The 16,844-nt window shown below is 41.8% G+C and overlaps 1 protein-coding gene across 4 annotated transcripts in view; it reads right to left on the reverse strand.

The window, feature by feature from the left end:
• Window positions 1-566: 566 nt before the first annotated feature.
• The window catches only part of LOC149153449 (transcription initiation factor TFIID subunit 7-like), a 102,900-nt gene continuing 86,622 nt past the window's right edge, over window positions 567-16,844 (reverse strand). For all 4 annotated transcript variants that reach the window (XM_089438672.1, XM_089438673.1, XM_089438674.1 and 1 more), the window contains exons 3-6: window positions 1,686-1,819; window positions 1,446-1,565; window positions 1,265-1,338; window positions 567-1,102 (exon numbers count right to left, since the gene is read on the reverse strand). In XM_089438672.1, the coding sequence (XP_089294798.1) occupies window positions 928-1,102; window positions 1,265-1,338; window positions 1,446-1,565; window positions 1,686-1,819 (503 nt within the window). In that variant the 3' untranslated portion in view covers window positions 567-927. The remainder of the gene's footprint in view (window positions 1,103-1,264; window positions 1,339-1,445; window positions 1,566-1,685; window positions 1,820-16,844) is intronic.

Genomic DNA, 16,844 nt, shown 5'->3' on the forward strand with positions numbered 1-16,844 from the left:
GTGTGCTCAGTTGTTCCTCTCTCACCCCCTACACTACCCATTCGTGACCCTATTTGGTAGTGTAGTACCTACACCGGATATGCCCCATCTTAGCTTGCACTGTTTTTTCTGTTAAGAGCCTTTCAAGTTTCAACAATAGTTTTTGCCAGTCTTTCTTTCTTTCCAAGGAAATTGTAGAAGGCCATTTTCCAAGAAAGGCCATTTCTTTTTTCGTAGACAAAAGTTTCCAGACCATCCTTGATTCCATTCCATTAATGTTAAATTTTACATCCAGCTTGCTAAAAAATGACTCTGGAATCTGTACGTCCTCTTCTTGGGCTATTGGTTTACAACAGTGTGAGGAGTCATCCTGCTATGAGATTTCCAACTTGTACCTCAATCCCTGAGTGCAGAGTCTACAGCAATGTTTATGGGTTTGATCTCACTAAATATAAATGGTGTAATTTGGAGATAACGCATCTGTGTTTTAGAGCTTAAACAGGCATACCAGCCGTATGAGCAAGACAACTAAGCCAATAATTATATACATCTGCCAAGAATGAGAGGAAAAGCAAATAATACAAAGCTTGGCTGAAATCTAAATTTCATTGCAACTTTTTACAGATTTACAACATTTGTTGTGCATGGCCACAGTAATAGATCAACACCATCACTACTTCATCCTTCAATGGAGGAGATACACGCATGTTTTTCAAACATCTATAACTCCTGGCCAAAAATACAAATTTTACATTAGATTTATCCTTTCAATAATAATGCTTGGAAGTCCTGAACATTCATGCAAAATGTATAAACATAAATCATAATGTAGTATAAATTTGTACTCAATGCTCCCGAGTCCCACCTCCATTTCACAAACTATGTAGTTGCTACTTCCAGCCAAATATTTAAACCCAGAATTTTACTGAAGCAGAAGCGTCTATTTCATCACATTGAGTCATCTGAATCATCACTCTCAGTTCTGTCTGGTTCATCATTCATCTCAGCATCATCATTCATTTCAGCGTCTGGAACATCTGCCTTTGCTGGTGGTTGAGAAACCATTTTCTCAGCTTCTTCTTCCCCTTCATCTTCTGCATCTTCTTCCTGTTCCACAACTTCAATATGTGCTATAGAAGTCAAGGACAAACAAGAAAACTTACACTAACAAACATTAGATTTTTCATTTCCCTAACATTCAACAAGAATGCCCCTGAATAAGGGTAAAGCCTTGATCCTAGAAAAGAACTTGTCAATATTTAAAAAGCCATCAGATTCTGGAAGGATATCAACATTGTGTGCCGTTCCTCCGGCCATGATGCTGATTATGTCCTTCTCAACCCTCTGAACAATCTCCGGCTGCACCACCATAACAAACAAATAAAAAAATAAAAAATAAAATCAGATGTAATATCACGTAAAATCTAATAGGAAATTCCAGTAAAGCTGTAAAACAAGATACATACATTTAGGTCTGGTTCTCTCCGAAACCGGCGTCTGCGAGCATCTCGCATTGGAGGTGTAAGACCATGTCTATATTCAGGGCCTTCAGGTTCTGGTTCATCCTTTTCTCTTACCATGATCATCTACAATGTCCAAAAATTGTTTAACAGGCGACACTAAATACTTTATGCTCAAACAGATCTCCTATCAAACTTTAATCAGTACAGTGACTCATCTAAAAAGACAAGGAGAAGAAATCTGACCTGGCCTACGTCAGCAGTTTTAATGAGCACACTGTCATCATAAGATTTATATGACTCAATAATGCAAGGAAGATCCAAGAGTGAGACTGGAAAGCGATTATTACCAATAACAAAGGTGCCAGTTCTCCCATCCTCTACAAACAAATAATGGGCGCTATTATTAGTTATTTAATGGCATTCTTCCATGAACACAGATTTCCTGGAGCAAAAAGAAAAAGGTTTCAAGCTTCATTAAAAACAAAAGGTCCAGTATCCATGCTGTGTCCGTCAAAAATATTTCCTTAACACCAGTTTTCCTAATTACATCATACTTATAATTTTATTCTTGTCAACAAGAATATTTTTGTACACTTGCGCCAGGTTGCCCATTGTGACAAACAACTGCAATAATTATCATCACCTAGAGTTATCTGTACATATAAGCAATAGACATTTATGGGTCATTACTAAAACAATTTGTCATACTTGTTTAAAGTTTAATCTCATAATTGTGGTATCATCTTCATGCACCAGTGTTACCGATAAGATCCTAAGGCAATCACCAAAGCATATTTAATATACCAGACAATTGCCCAAGCTTAGCTGCTGGAGAAGATGGTCAATTTTGTTCAGAATGGAGATCTGTCACTTTCAAATAGTAGATTCCAAAATTGCTGATCAAACAAAAAAATACAGGAAAAATGTTCCTAACTGGAGATCCTCTAAAGAACATATGGATGCCCAGAACACAAAAGCTAACAAGATCAATTCTAAGAAACATATGAATCCTAATCCAAGTGAAAGCAAACTCGGCATAATTCTTCAGTTAATTGTGTATACAAGCCATACACGACTCCACAAGTATGCCATGTTCTCCTTGTGATCTTTCAATTGATATTCTTCCTTAACTTGCCTTCTTTTGATACTGATATCATTGAAATGCACTTCTTCACTTTTTAGAGATATATATAATCTTTAATATTCCTTTGATATGTTTTCTGTAGTGACGTAGATTTCAATTAAAGCAACCGTATGTCCTTAATATCAATTCAAATTAAAAGTATGTTAAAATTAGCAACTAGGGCCAAACTCCACATGGGTCATCTTCTTTATGACAGCTGATATTTTTCTTGGATTCCTCTCTCCGAGAAGTGTAGGATTGATCTAAAGATCATCCGATTCAGACATGTACAAATGAAGTTATGAATTTATTTTGATTATGGTCAAATTGTCAAGGTCGGCCAGCGAACTTATGTAGGCTCAGAAGCCCAACAGTCACGTCCATTCATCTTCAACGTTGCATATACATAGAAGGTGACTTAGCCTCATTTGGACACACTCATCTTCACACTTCCCTCTCTCTCTCCACACATCCGAAATTTCAGGAGAGCGAAATTTCAGGAGACCAAATTTCTGGATAGTTTGACCAAGCGTTGACCAGCATGCGTTGACCTCCTTTGACTGCGTTTTTGTGAGGGCTATCTCTGTTTGGGCAGGCCACATTTCTAGACACAGAAATAGAGGCTAAATGTTGACTGTTGACCAGCGTTGACTGCAACAAGCGCTGACCACAGGTGGGCTGTTTGACCAGACTTTGACTGGGCTGAATTTGACTGTTTTGAGGGCTGTTTTATCTTGCTGTTTGGAGGCCGAAGTTGATTGAAGTTGACCGATTTGCTGAGGGTCAAATCTGCCCTATTGACCAGCATTGACTTTTCTAGTTAGGGCCCTTTTGCTGTTGTTATAAATTATCAGATTTGTAAATTGTACTCTCTCTTTGTTGAACTATTGAAGACTAAAAGGAGATTTGATCAAGGGTTCCCCACATTGGGGTTTGTCCCTAGCTGGTGCCACATCTTGTGTCCTCTTGTCTTGGCTTGTCTTCTACTGTTTATGTATATGTTCTATCTGCATTTTACTATCATGTTGATGTGATTGCTAATCTGAATATTGATATTGGGCTAGTAAAGAAATTGAAATAAAATTGCTCTAAAGCATAAAACATACCATTGTTGCCTAAAATTAACATGGTCTCAGAGTTGAGGTGAAAACAAAGCCCAAGCAAGAGTGAAAGAGAAATCACTAAAGACAGTTGGATAAGGACAAAAGGTTCAATGGGTTCCTCATCCTACTTCCGGTTGAAGACAAGCTCTATGATAAATCTAACTATCATGGATGGAAGATGTCTCTTGATTTGACCTTGGAAGAAAAAGAAGTGATGGACTATGTGCAAGGTAAAATCCTTGAACCTCCTCCAAATGCACCAGTTGCTGCGAAGACCAAGTACAATAGGGTTGAAGTAAAAACAAAGAAGATTATCATGGATTCCATTGACAAGCATTTGGTGGCCAACATCTCTGAATTGAAGACCTCCAAGGAGATCTACAACAGGTTGGTTGGCATGTTCAAGGTTAGTAATGCTCATCAAATTCTATTTCTCAAGAATAAGTTGAAGGGTATTACGAAGGGCAAGGACGAAGATATTTAATCCTATTTCTTGAGGATTATTGAGATCAAGAATGATCTACTCTCGATTGGAGAAGTCATTCCTGACAAAGAACTTACTCTCACCGCCCTTGGAGGACTCCCACCTGAGTGCTATGTATTTAGAACCACTGTCCTCAACAATGATCGAATTCTGGGGTTTGAAGAATTGATGTCGAGATGGAAAGCTTGGATCTAAGGGAGGAAGAGGGTAGGTGCTTTGTTTGCAATAAGTTTGGCCACTATGCAAGGGAGTGTCCAAATAAAAGGGACACATCACATGATGATGATCACAATCATTCCAGGGGCAACTTCAACAACAACGATCAAAGGAATGGCAGATCCAATGGCAAAGGAAAAAGGAATGCGGGACATCAAGGAAATGTTCGACCCTCAAAGAAATCAAGGAACTCCAGGTATGAAGAATCAAATGTTGTTAACAATAAGCAAAAAGAGTACTATCTTATATCGGCCCTCTCCATTGCCTCTTCTCCGGACACTTTGGGAAATTGGCTGATTGATAGTGGTGCCTCAAGGCCCTTCACCGGATACAAAGAAGCCCTCTCTAATCTTATGGAAAAGGAGACAAACTTGGAGATCATCCTGGGAGACATGCCACCTATCCCGTGAAGGGAGTAGGGAATGTTACCCTTCAATTGAATCAAGGTAACACTATTCATTTGCAAGAAGTACTATATGTACCTGATCTCAAGAAGAACCTGGTGTCCATTTCAGCCATGGAGGACAAAGGATTCAAGGTGGCATTCATCGATGGAAAGGTATGTGTTTGGAAAAGAAATTTTAAAGATGCTTTTACTCTTGGGTTCAGGGTTGACACTTTGTATCAAGTTGGAGGAAGTCCATTGGGAGCCATGTCTTGCGACACATCTCTACAATCTGAACTATGGCACCGGAGGTTTGCCCATCTTCATTATAAGGCCCTACCCGATGTGAGATAGACAGTGACAAGTATGCCCGAGTTCAAAGTAGAGCATGAAGGTGTATGTCTGGGATGTGCCGAAGGAAAACTTACAAGGGGTCCATTCCACTCAAGTAATAGCAAGACCACAGATATATTGCAATTGATCCACTTCAGCATATCTGGTATGATGCCCGTAAACTCTTTGGGAGGATACTTATATTATCTCACCTTTATGGATGATTATTCTCACCAGACCTGGATCTACTTCTTGAAGAAGAAGGATGAAGTGTTCACCTGGTTCCGACACTTCAAGGCCTTGATCAAAAACCAATCCAAGAAGAAAATCAAGATATTGAGGATTGATAATGGGACCGAGTACGAATCCAATGAATTCCAAGATTATTGCAGAGATGTTAAATTATGTTATGTTCTATGCTTATAACAGTTTACTTCTTTTTCTTATTATATTCCACTGATTAGCAATCACATGTACATAAAGTAAAGTGCAGATAGAACATTAAACGATCGACAGAAAACAAGCCAAGACAAGAGACACAAGATGTGGCGGCTAGCCAGGGACAAACCCCACAATGTGTGGGGAAACCCTTTGATCAAATCTTCTTTTATCTTCAATAATTCAGCAGAGAGAAATAATACAATAAATCTAATTCATATCAGCAGTAGCAAACCCTAGATCAATAGCATCAACATTAGCGGCTTCATTATCAAACTAGGGCAGACGATATCTTGCAAACCGTTTGTCGGATTGACTTCATTCCACCACCAAAAGTTGCGGCTTTCAGAGGAGGTTCAGATGAACCTATAGCGCAGTTCAGATGAGGAGATCTTTTAGGCCACGCAAGTCAATCTTTACTTCTGCAGTTGCAGCTTCAGTTTCAGCAGTTTCTGGCTTCAAACTAGGGCAGTCGATATCTTGCAAACCGTTCATCGGATTGACTTCATTCCACCACCAAAAGTTGCGGCTTTCAGAGGAGGTTCAGATGAACCTACAATGCAGTTCCAAAGAGGAGATCTTCTAGGCCACGCAAGTCAATCTTTACTTCTGCAGTTGCAGCTTCAAATTCAACAGCTTCCGGCTTCACATGTGTGAGAGAGAGACCCATTTCAGCGCAGTAGAGAAGAGACTCATTTCTGCATAGTAGAGAGAGAGAGAGATGTGATGAGATGAGTGAGTCCAAATGAGGAAAAGTCCTCTTATATTTATACACAACGTTGGTGGGTGAATAGATGCAACTGTTGGGCTTCTGAGCCTACATGAGTTGTAGGTCGGCTTGATAATAATTCCATAATCAAAATAAATTCATATCTCCATGAATACTTATCGGAATCGGATGATCTTTATATCAATCCTACACCTCTCGACGAGAGGAATCTAATAAAAATATTATCAGCCATGAATAAGATGACCCACATGAATTTTTTCCCTGGTTGCCAATTTTAACACTCCCTCTCAACCATGGAGAACTTCATCTGCAATCTGTCTATTGGTCGTTACTATTCATCCATCAAATGCACTGCCTTGTACAACCTGACCCTTGCCCTGCTCTGCTCTATTCTGCCTGTTCTGCTTTGTCTTGTTCTGCCCTGCACTGATCTGTACTGTTTTGCTCTGTTATGCTCTGCTCTTGCATTGTTCTGTTCTGCTCTGCTTTTGTCCGAATTATGAAGAAGAAGAAATGATCGAGGATGTATCATACTGACTCAAAGTCAGTCTCAGAGTATGTACCATTGGTCCCAGACCAGTCTCAACCAACCCGAAGTCAGCGTCATAGTGAGTACAACTCCACTGGTCCTAGACCAGTATCATCCTCCACTGACTCAAAGTCAGTCTCAGAGTGTGTACCACTGGTCCCAGACCAGTCTCAACCGACCCGAAGTCAGTTTCATAGTAAGTACCACTCCTACCACTGGTCCCAGACCAGTATCGCAGTCTAAGAGAGTGTACCACTGGTCCCAGACCAGTCTCAACCGACCCGAAGTCAGCGTCATAATATGTACCACTCTCACTGGTCCTAGACCAGTACTGCACTGACACAAAGTCAATCTCGGAGTATGTACCACTGGTCCCAGACCAGTCTCAACCGACCCGAAGTCAGCGTCATAGTATGGTACAACTCCTACCACTGGTCCCAGACCAGTATTACAGTCTCAGAGAGTGTACCACTAGTCCCAGACCAGTCTCAACCGACCCAAAGTCAGCGTCATAGTATGTACCACTCTCACTGGTCCCAGACCAGTACTGCACTGACACGAAGTCAGTCTCGAGTATGTACCACTGGTCCCAGACCAGTCTCAACCGACCCGAAGTCAGCGTCATAGTATGTACCACTCTCACTGGTCCCAGACTAGTACTGCACTGACACGAAGTCAGTCTCGGAGTATGTACCACTGGTCCCAGACCAGTCTCAACCGACCCGAAGTCAGCGTCATAGTATGGTACAACTCCTACCACTGGTCCCAGACCAGTATCGCAGTCTCAGAGAGTGTACCACTGGTCCCAGACCAGTCTCAACTGACCCGAAGTCAGCGTCATAGTATGTACCACTCTCACTGGTCCCAGACCAATACTGCACTGACACGAAGTCAGTCTCGGAGTATGTACCACTGGTCCCAGACCAGTCTCAACCGACCCGAAGTCAGCGTCATAGTATGGTACAACTCCTACCACTGGTCCCAGACCAGTATCATTGATCCCAGATCAATGGAGGTCATCCTAGCGTAGGGAGTACGGTAGATACAACGATGTGTCCATCGGTACTACTATGGTCCCTAACTTCATTTCCCTGCTCATTGATCAGATGAGAGGTACTTCCCATGAGTCCCAGACTGCATGGGTAGGATGCCTCGACAGGAGAACTAATCAATCCTGTCCTCACAGGAGAACACATCAATCCTGCTACAATCGTTGTGGAGAACACATCAATCCAGGCTGCCATGGAGAACACATCAATCCAGGCCTCACAGGAGAACTAATCATCCTGCTACACAGGAGAGCGAATCATCCTGTTCCACAAGAAGCGAATCATCTTGTCCCACAAGAGAGCGAATCATCTTGTTCCAATGTGCACCACCAGGGAGGGTGAGTCACCCTGTGGTCATATGTTGCTCCAGTAGGAACCACAAGCCCTCAGAGCTCCCAGAGCTCAATGTATGCAACATGCAGGACCCTTGTACAAGGGTTTCTTGCCGACTCCAAGTCGTTTGGGAAAATCACAGATTAGATCTTTCCTCGGGGCTTTGACAAGGTGTATCAACCTGTACATCATCTTAATGTGATGGAGCTTCCTTGCTCATCGACTTACCATATCCCAGATGATGTCTATCTGCTGGAGCAATTGACGAATACGGGATTCCTCAATAATCGAATCCCACCTCTGGTTGTTACAGAGAATCACAGTGGTATCCAATGTAAATCCAAACAGCTCACTAAAGAGCTTTCGCAACCAGACTGCCTCACACGAGGTTATGCTAGCAACAATATATCCTGCTTCGGCGGTGCTCAAAGCCACCGACTTCTGCTTCCTGCTCATCCAGGATATCGAAGCAGATCCCAAGGTGAAACAGTACCCGGAAGTGCTCTTACGGTCCACCACACTGCCTGTCCAATCAACATCAGTATATCCAAGTAGTCTCACATCTCCGGCAGTGTATCTTAATCCATGAGAGATTGTGTCCTGAAGACATCTCAGAAGATTCCTGGCATCAATCCAGTGAGGCTCAACCAAATATGAGCTCACAATGCTAACTGCAAAACATATGTTCGGACGGAGGTTCACCAAGAACATTAATGCAAATGAGTTTTTGAAACTCAGAGGCAGTTCCCAAGTCTGGTCCGACATCACTACCATATAACTTCTAAAAGTTAAGATCCTCGAGGTAGTCACAGGCTTGCAGTCCATCATACTGAATCTTTCCAATATATTTACCACATATTTTCCTTGAGATAGGAAAATTTCCCTTGGCTTCTGCCACACTTCAAGTCCTTGGTCCTTCATTTCAAATTCAAAAGCCATCTCCCTCTTACATTTGTGAATGAGAGGGTTTGCACCTGTTAGAAAGAGGTCATCCACATAAAACACCAGTATGAGAGGCTTGTCATCTTCAACCTTAAAGTAAAGGTTAGGATCAGCTTCACTCCTAGTGAATCCCAGCTTCATCAAGTAGCTATCGATCCTCTCATACCATGCTCGGGGTGCTTGCTTCAGCCCATAGAGAGCTTTCTTCAACCTGCATACATGAGATTTTCGATCATAAATCTCAAATCCTTTGGGTTGCTCTACGTAGACCTCTTCTTTGATCAAGCCGTGCAAGAACGCAGTCTTGACATCCATCTGATGTAGGTTCCATCCTTGTGAAGCGGCAAGGGCTATGATCGAGCGGATGGTCGTATATCTGGCAACAGGTGCAAATATCTCATCATAGTCTATACCTTCCTTTTGGGAGAAACCTCGAGCAACAAAACGAGCCTGATACTTTTCCGTACTTCCATCTGCTGCATGCTTAGCCATTTGGAAGTAACAACTGTTTTGTCCAGGGTCTGGGAACTACTTCCCAGCCATCATTCTCCATAATAGACTCATATTCTATGGTCATAGCATCCTTCCATAGTTAATGCTTGATGACATCTGAGAATGATGAAGGTTCATTTTGTATGATCGTGCTCATGATGGTCAGGTATCCCTGATACCTGTTAAGTTTCTTACTTTGATGGAAGGTTCCTCAGGGTGCAGCATGTCCTTCAGCATCATCAAGTATCCCCCTAAGCCATGAAGGCCTCTTCCTAGAAGAGGAAGGCTCATGTGGATGAGGATCAATCGGATCCATGGGTTCTTCTACATCAGGTATTGATTCAACATCCTTTTCTTTCGGTTCCCTGGTGTCGGCTTCTTGAGAGCTACTCAAAGTCAGCAGATTGTCCACCTTGCTGAGAGCCATATCTTTGTCAAAGGTGACATCATGACTAATCACGACTTCCCTTTGACCGGTGGTGAACATTTCTTCAGGAGTTTAGGAACCCAATGCTTGATGAGGGCATCGATTTTGTACATATACGGCGGTAATTGTAGTTTCAGCCCATAGAAACTTTGGAAGTCTTTGATCATGTAGCATGGCCCGGACAGCTTCCATCAACGTGTGGTTCTTCCTTCCCACCACACCATTCTTCTCAGGAGTATGTGGTGTAGTATTCTCCCTCTTAATGCCAACCTCGGGTATGCCTGAGTAAACCAATTGAAATATATCGGAGGTCTTGCTTTGGCTTGAGGGGAATGGTCCCCTTTTGAGCTTTCCTTTGGCACATCCCGGACATACACCTTCTTTCTCTACTTGGAATTCGGGCATCCCTGTTACCATCTGTCTTACATCGGGTAGAGCTTTGTAATGAAGGTGGGCAAACCTCCGATGCCAAAGTTCAGACTAAAGAGTTGTGTCACAAGACATGACACCTAGCGGACTTCCATCGACCTGATATAATGAATCAACACTAAACCCAAGAGTAAAGGCATCTTTAACATTATTTTTCCATATACATACCTTGCCATTGCTGAAGGTTACCTTGTAGCCTCTGTCTTCCATTGCCAAGATGGACACTAGGTTCCTTTTGAGGTCAGGTGCATTTAATACATCCTAGAATTTCTAGCCTTCTTGAATGCTTGTCCTCTTCCTTGATTCCCAACTCTCCTCTTACCTTTGCTGTTGAATTTGTCATTCCTTTAATTGCCATCAGAGGGATTTCGAGTTGCACCACTGCATACTGTACCATGCTTCTCTAATCATGATTATCATCATGCTGCCCATGTCCATGATTTTATCCATCATAATGCTCATGATCTCATACATAGTGACTTGCTTTATCGCAAATGTAACATCGTCATTTTCTTCTAGCCTTAGGTCCAGCGTTTCCTTTTGATTTAGTCCCGGAATTATTTCTTTTCTTTGCATGAGAAGAAAAGGCAGCAGGAGGACCTTTAGGCATGGGCATTTCTTGCACTTCTTCCCTTGTTTCTTCTTGAATGCATCTAGCCATTAATTCCTCGAAACGAGGAATTACATTATAGTTCAAAAGAGTAGTCCTGAACACATACCATTCAAATGGCAATCCTCCAAGAGTTGTGAGTGCCATTTCTCTGTCAGTAATAGTTTCCCCAATAGATAGGAGATCGTTCTTGATCTCGGTGATTCTTAAGAAGTATGCTTACATACTTTCATCTTTACCCTTCTTGATTTCCCTCAGCTTATTTCTAAGAAACAAAACTTGATTTGCATTATTAACTTTAAATAAACTCACCAGTCTATCGTAGATTTCCTTGGAGGTGTCCAGTTCAGAGATGTAGGCCACCAAGTGCTTGTCGGTAGAGTCCCGGATGATCTTCTATTGTTTTGACTTCTCCATCTTTTCATTTGTTCCAGGCAGCAGCAGGCTCAACAATATTGCCTCTCACATGATCCAACACTCCTTGGTTCTCAAGGGTTAGATCGATAGACATCTTCCATCCGTGATAGTCAGCTTTCTCACGGAGCTTGTCTTCAGCAGGAAAGAGTGTTGAGGACCCCATAGTTCTTTTAGGATAGCCTTGCCAATATTCTATTCGATGACTGCTCTTGCTCTTGCTCAGGTTTTGTCTTCATCTCAGCTCTGATTCCATGTTAAGTTATGGTATGTTCTATGCTTATAACAAATTACTTCTTTTTCTTATTATATTCCACTGATTAGCAATCACATGTACATAAAGTAAAGTGCAGATAGAACATTAAACGATCGACGGAAAACAAGCCAAGACAAGAGACACAAGATGTGGCAGCTAGCCAGGGACAAACCCCACAATGTGTGGGGAAACCCTTTGATCAAATATTCTTTTATCTTCAATAATTCATATCAGCAGTAGCAAACCCTAGATCAATAGCATCAGCATTAGCGGCTTCATTATCAAACTAAGGCAGACGATATCTTGCAAACCGTTCGTCGGATTGACTTCATTCCACCACCAAAAGTTGCGGCTTTCAGAGAAGGTTCAGATGAACCTACAACGCAGTTCAGATGAGGAGATCTTCTAGGCCACGCAAGTCAATATTTACTTCTGCAGTTGCAGCTTCAGTTTCAGTAGTTTCCGGCTTCAAACTAGGGCAGTCGATATCTTGCAAACCGTTCATCGGATTGACTTCATTCCACCACCAAAAGTTGCGACTTTCAGAGGAGGTTCAGATGAACCTACAGCGCAGTTCCAAAGAGGAGATCTTCTAGGCCACGCAAGTCAATCTTACTTCTGCAGTTGCAGCTTCAAATTCAACAGCTTCTGGCTTCACATGTGTGAGAGAGAGACCCATTTCAGCGCAATAAAGAAGAGACTCATTTCTGCGTAGTAGAGAGAGAGAGAGATGTGATGAGATGAGTGAGTCCAAATGAGGAAAATTCCTCTTATATTTATACACAACGTTGGTGGGTGAATAGATGCGACTGTTGGGCTTCTGAGCCTACATGAGTTGTAGGTCAGCTTGGTAATAATTCCATAATCAAAATAAATTCATATCTCCATGAATACTTATCGGAATCGGATAATCTTTGTATCAATCCTACACCTCTCGACGAGAGGAATCTAATAAAAATATTATCAGCCATGAATAAGATGACCCACATGAAGTTTTGCCCTGGTTACCAATTTTAACAAGAGAAGCTAGCATTAAGAAGGAGACTATAGCGCCATACTCTCCTAAGTAGAATGGTGTGGCTGAAAGGAAAAATCACTCTATTGTAGAAGCAGTTCGTGCCATGCTTCATGATCAAGGTCTTTCGAAGTTCCTACGGGCTGAAGCTGCAAATATCGTCGTGTATGCTCAAAACCGATGTCTCTCATTTTAGAATTTTTGGAGGTCTCATATTAGTGTTGCAAAAATCGCGATTTTATCGTGATATGAAAAAATCGCGATTTTTTCATTTTCCCAATAATATTGCGCGATTAATTCAGTGATTTTTTCATTTTGAAAAAATCGGGATTTAATCCCGATTTTTTTTTAAATCGCGATTTCTTTTCTTTTCTTTTCTTTTCTTTTTGCCGATTTTTACCGATTTTTATGATTTTTTCCAATTTTTTCCCCTTGCCGATTTACTCCCGATAATGATTTTCGCAAAACTGATATTTCCATGTGTCGAAAGAGAGAAGAAGAAAATTTGGTGCATCTGGGAAGAAAGGAATCTTTGTGGGCTATAGTGAAAATTCTAAGGGATATAGAATTTATGTGGCTAGTCAAAAGGAAGTTGAGATAAGTCATGATGTCACCTTCGACGAAGATATGGCCCTCAGAAAGATAAACAACCTTTCTATCCTAAGAAAGGACAAAGAAGCTGACACCGAAAATCAAGATGCAAAAGAAGATGAAACGATGCCTGATAATCCTATTTTGATCCTCCTCCTCATGAGCCCTCCTCTAAAAGGAGACCCTCATGGCTTAGGGAGACTCTCGAAGATGCCAAGAGACACATTACACCAAGGGGGACTTTCCGTGAAAACAAGAAACCGAACAGGGATCAAGGATATTTGACCGCCATGAGCATTATCATTCAAACTGAGCCTTCATCATTCGAAGAAGTCGTGAAGCATCAAGTATGGAAGGATGTTATGAATGAAGAATACGAGTCAAGGATGAAGAATGATGTTCGGTATGTGGTCCCTAGACTCCAGGACAAATCGGTTGTCACCTCTAAGTGGCTCTACAAAATCAAGCATGGAGCTGATGGAAGTGCAAAAAAGTTCAATGCTTGTGTTGTTGCTTGAGGCTTCTCTCAAAAGGAAGGTGTAGATTACGATGAGATATTTGCACCTATTACACCACCATCCACTCGATCATAGCTCTTACTGCCTCGCAAGGATGCAACCTACATCAAATGGATGTCAAGACCTCTTTCTTGCATGGTTCAATCAAAGAGGAAGTCTATGTGGAATAACCCAAGGGGTTTGACATTCATAATTGGGAATCTCATGTATGCAGGTTGAAGAAAGCTCTCTTTGGATTGAAGCAAGCACCTCAGGCTTGGTATGAGAGGATCGATAGCTATCTGATGAAGTTGGGATTCACTATAAGTGAAGTCGGTCTGAACCTTTACTTTAAGGTTGAAAATGATAAACCTCTCATTCTCGTACTTTATATGGACGACCTCTTTCTGACAGGCGCAGACCCTCTCATTCACAAATGTAAGAGGGAGTTGGCTTCTGAATTTGAGATGAAGGACCTAGGACCGACGCACTATTTCCTAGGGTTGGAGGTCTGGCAAAAGGCAGGTGAAATTTTCCTCTCTCAAGGAAAATATGTTGTGAAGATATTGGAATGATTTGGGATGGTGGAATGCAAGCTTGTGACTACTTCGATGGAACTTAACTTTAAGAAGTTATGTGGTAGTGTTGTTGGACCTGAATTAGGAAATGCTTCTGAGTATCGTCAACTCATAGGAGCACTGATGTTCTTGGTGAACTCTCGTCCGAACATATGTTTTGCAGTTAACACATTGAACCAATATATGGTTGAGCCTCATCATATACATTGGATTGGTGCCAACAATCTTCTGAAATATCTTTAGGGCACAATCACTCATGGACTAAGATATATTGTCCGAGATGTGAGGTTGCATGGTTATATAATGTTGATTGGGTTGGCAGTGTGGTGGATCGCAAGAGCACTTTTGGATGTTGTTTTTCTTTGGGTTCTGCTTCGATATCCAGGATGAGCAGGAAGCAGAAATCGGTTGCCTTGAGCAACGCCGAGGCCGAATACATAGTTGCTAGTATGGCCTCCTGTGAAGTTGTCTGGTTGAACAAGCTCTTCAGTGAGTTGTTTGGACATGTGTTGGATACCACCGTGATCCTCTACGACAACCAAAGTGGGATCCGATTATCAGAGAATCTCATGTTTCATGATCGCTCCAAGCATATAAATATCAAGTACCACTTTATCCGAGATATGGTACAACGAGGAGAAACAAGGCTCCATCACATAGTGCTAAAATTGGCAACTAGGGCCAAACTCCATGTGGGTCATCTTATTTATGGTAGCCGACATTTTTCTTGGATTCCTCTCGTCGAGAAGTGTAGGATTGATCTAACGATCATCCGATTCCGACATGTATTCATGGAGATATGAATTTATTTGTATTTCTTGATAATTTGTCAAGGTCGGCCAGCATGTAAAGTTGTGTTGCACACCCCCAGCTAAACCCCAACGTGGCATATAAATAGAAGAGACCTTGAGGCATTAGTTCACTCATCTCATCCACACATCTCTTCTCTCTCATTGTCTCTTGGGTATACAAAGGAAAGAGGACGCAGCTCTCATGTGGAAAAGAGAGCGCAGCTAGGGCATCATTGTGAGAAGATGCAGTTAGGGCAGCAAGGATGCAGGAAGGTGCAGCAATCTTGTTTGGGGTGATTTAGGCCTGCATTGACTAGCGTATTACCTCCATTGACTCTGGCTTTGTGTGGGCAGCCTCTCCTAGGCTAGCCGAAGTGTTGGACAAATATACGTTGACCTTTTGAGAGCACCTTTATGACAGCATTGATTGGTTAGGGCTGGATGCAATATGTTGTAGCATTGATTGTTGTTTTGACCATCTTACATTGACTGTTTTGGGCTGCTATTACTGTTGTTGGAGACCGAGTTCTCCTAGGTTGTCTTGAGGACACTTTTGGAGTTGATTGATCACCCTTGCTATTGTTGTTCAAGGGTTTCATTACTGCTGTTGTAAATCACAGATTTGTGATATTGTACTATCTCTCTCTCTCTACTGAATTATTGAAGAATATAGAAGAATTGATCAAAGGGTTTCCCCGCATTGGGGTTTGTCCCTGGCTAGCGCCACATCTTGTGTCTCTTGTCTTGGCTTGTCTTCTGTTGATTTCATTTATGTTCTATCAACATTTTACTTTCATGTTAATGTGTATACTAAAATTGACATTGGGCTAATAAGAAGAATTGAAGTAAATTTCTCTTAGCATAGAACATACCATAATTTAACATGGTATCAGAGCTGAGGTGAAGACAAAGCCCAAGCAAGAGCAAGAGCAATCACCGAAGACAGTTGGAAAAAGTCAAAAGGCTTCATGGGTTCCTCATCACACTTCCCCACCGAAGACAAGCTCCGTGAGAAGTCTGACTATCACAGATGGAAGATGTCTCTTGATCTGACATTGGAAGAGCAGGAAGTGTTGGACTATGTGAGAGGCAGAATTACGGAGCCTCCATCAAATGCACCGGTTGCTACAAGGAACAAGTACACTAAGGGTGAAGTCAAAGCAAAGAAGATCATCCAGGACTCAATTGACAAGCATCTGGTGGCCTACATTTCCACGCTGAACACCTCCACCTCCAAGGAGATTTACGATAGACTGGTAAGCTTGTTTAAAGTTAGTGATGCAAATCAAGTTTTGTTCCTCAAAAATAAGTTGAAGGATATTAAGAAGGGCAAGGACGAGGATATTCAATCCTACTTCTTACGAATCATTGAGATCAAGAATGATCTCCTATCAATTGGAGAAGTCATTGTTGACAGGGAACTAACTATCACTACTCTTGGAGGGCTCCCATCCGAACGGTATGTATTTAGAACCACTCTTCTCAACAACGATCGAATTCTGGGATTTGAGGAGTTGATGGCAAGATGCATTCAAGAAGAGACAAGGATGGTGGAGCAAGAAATGCCTTCAAGCAAAGGAAATCCCATTGCTTTCTCCTCTCATGCCAAAAGGAGAAATAATTCTGGGTCTAAAGGT

This window comes from Pinus tabuliformis, chromosome 9 (assembly GCF_031772625.1).
Source record: "Pinus tabuliformis cultivar Carrire ecotype Pingquan chromosome 9, CPIR1, whole genome shotgun sequence".
In the NCBI taxonomy this organism is placed as follows: Eukaryota; Viridiplantae; Streptophyta; class Pinopsida; order Pinales; family Pinaceae; genus Pinus; species Pinus tabuliformis.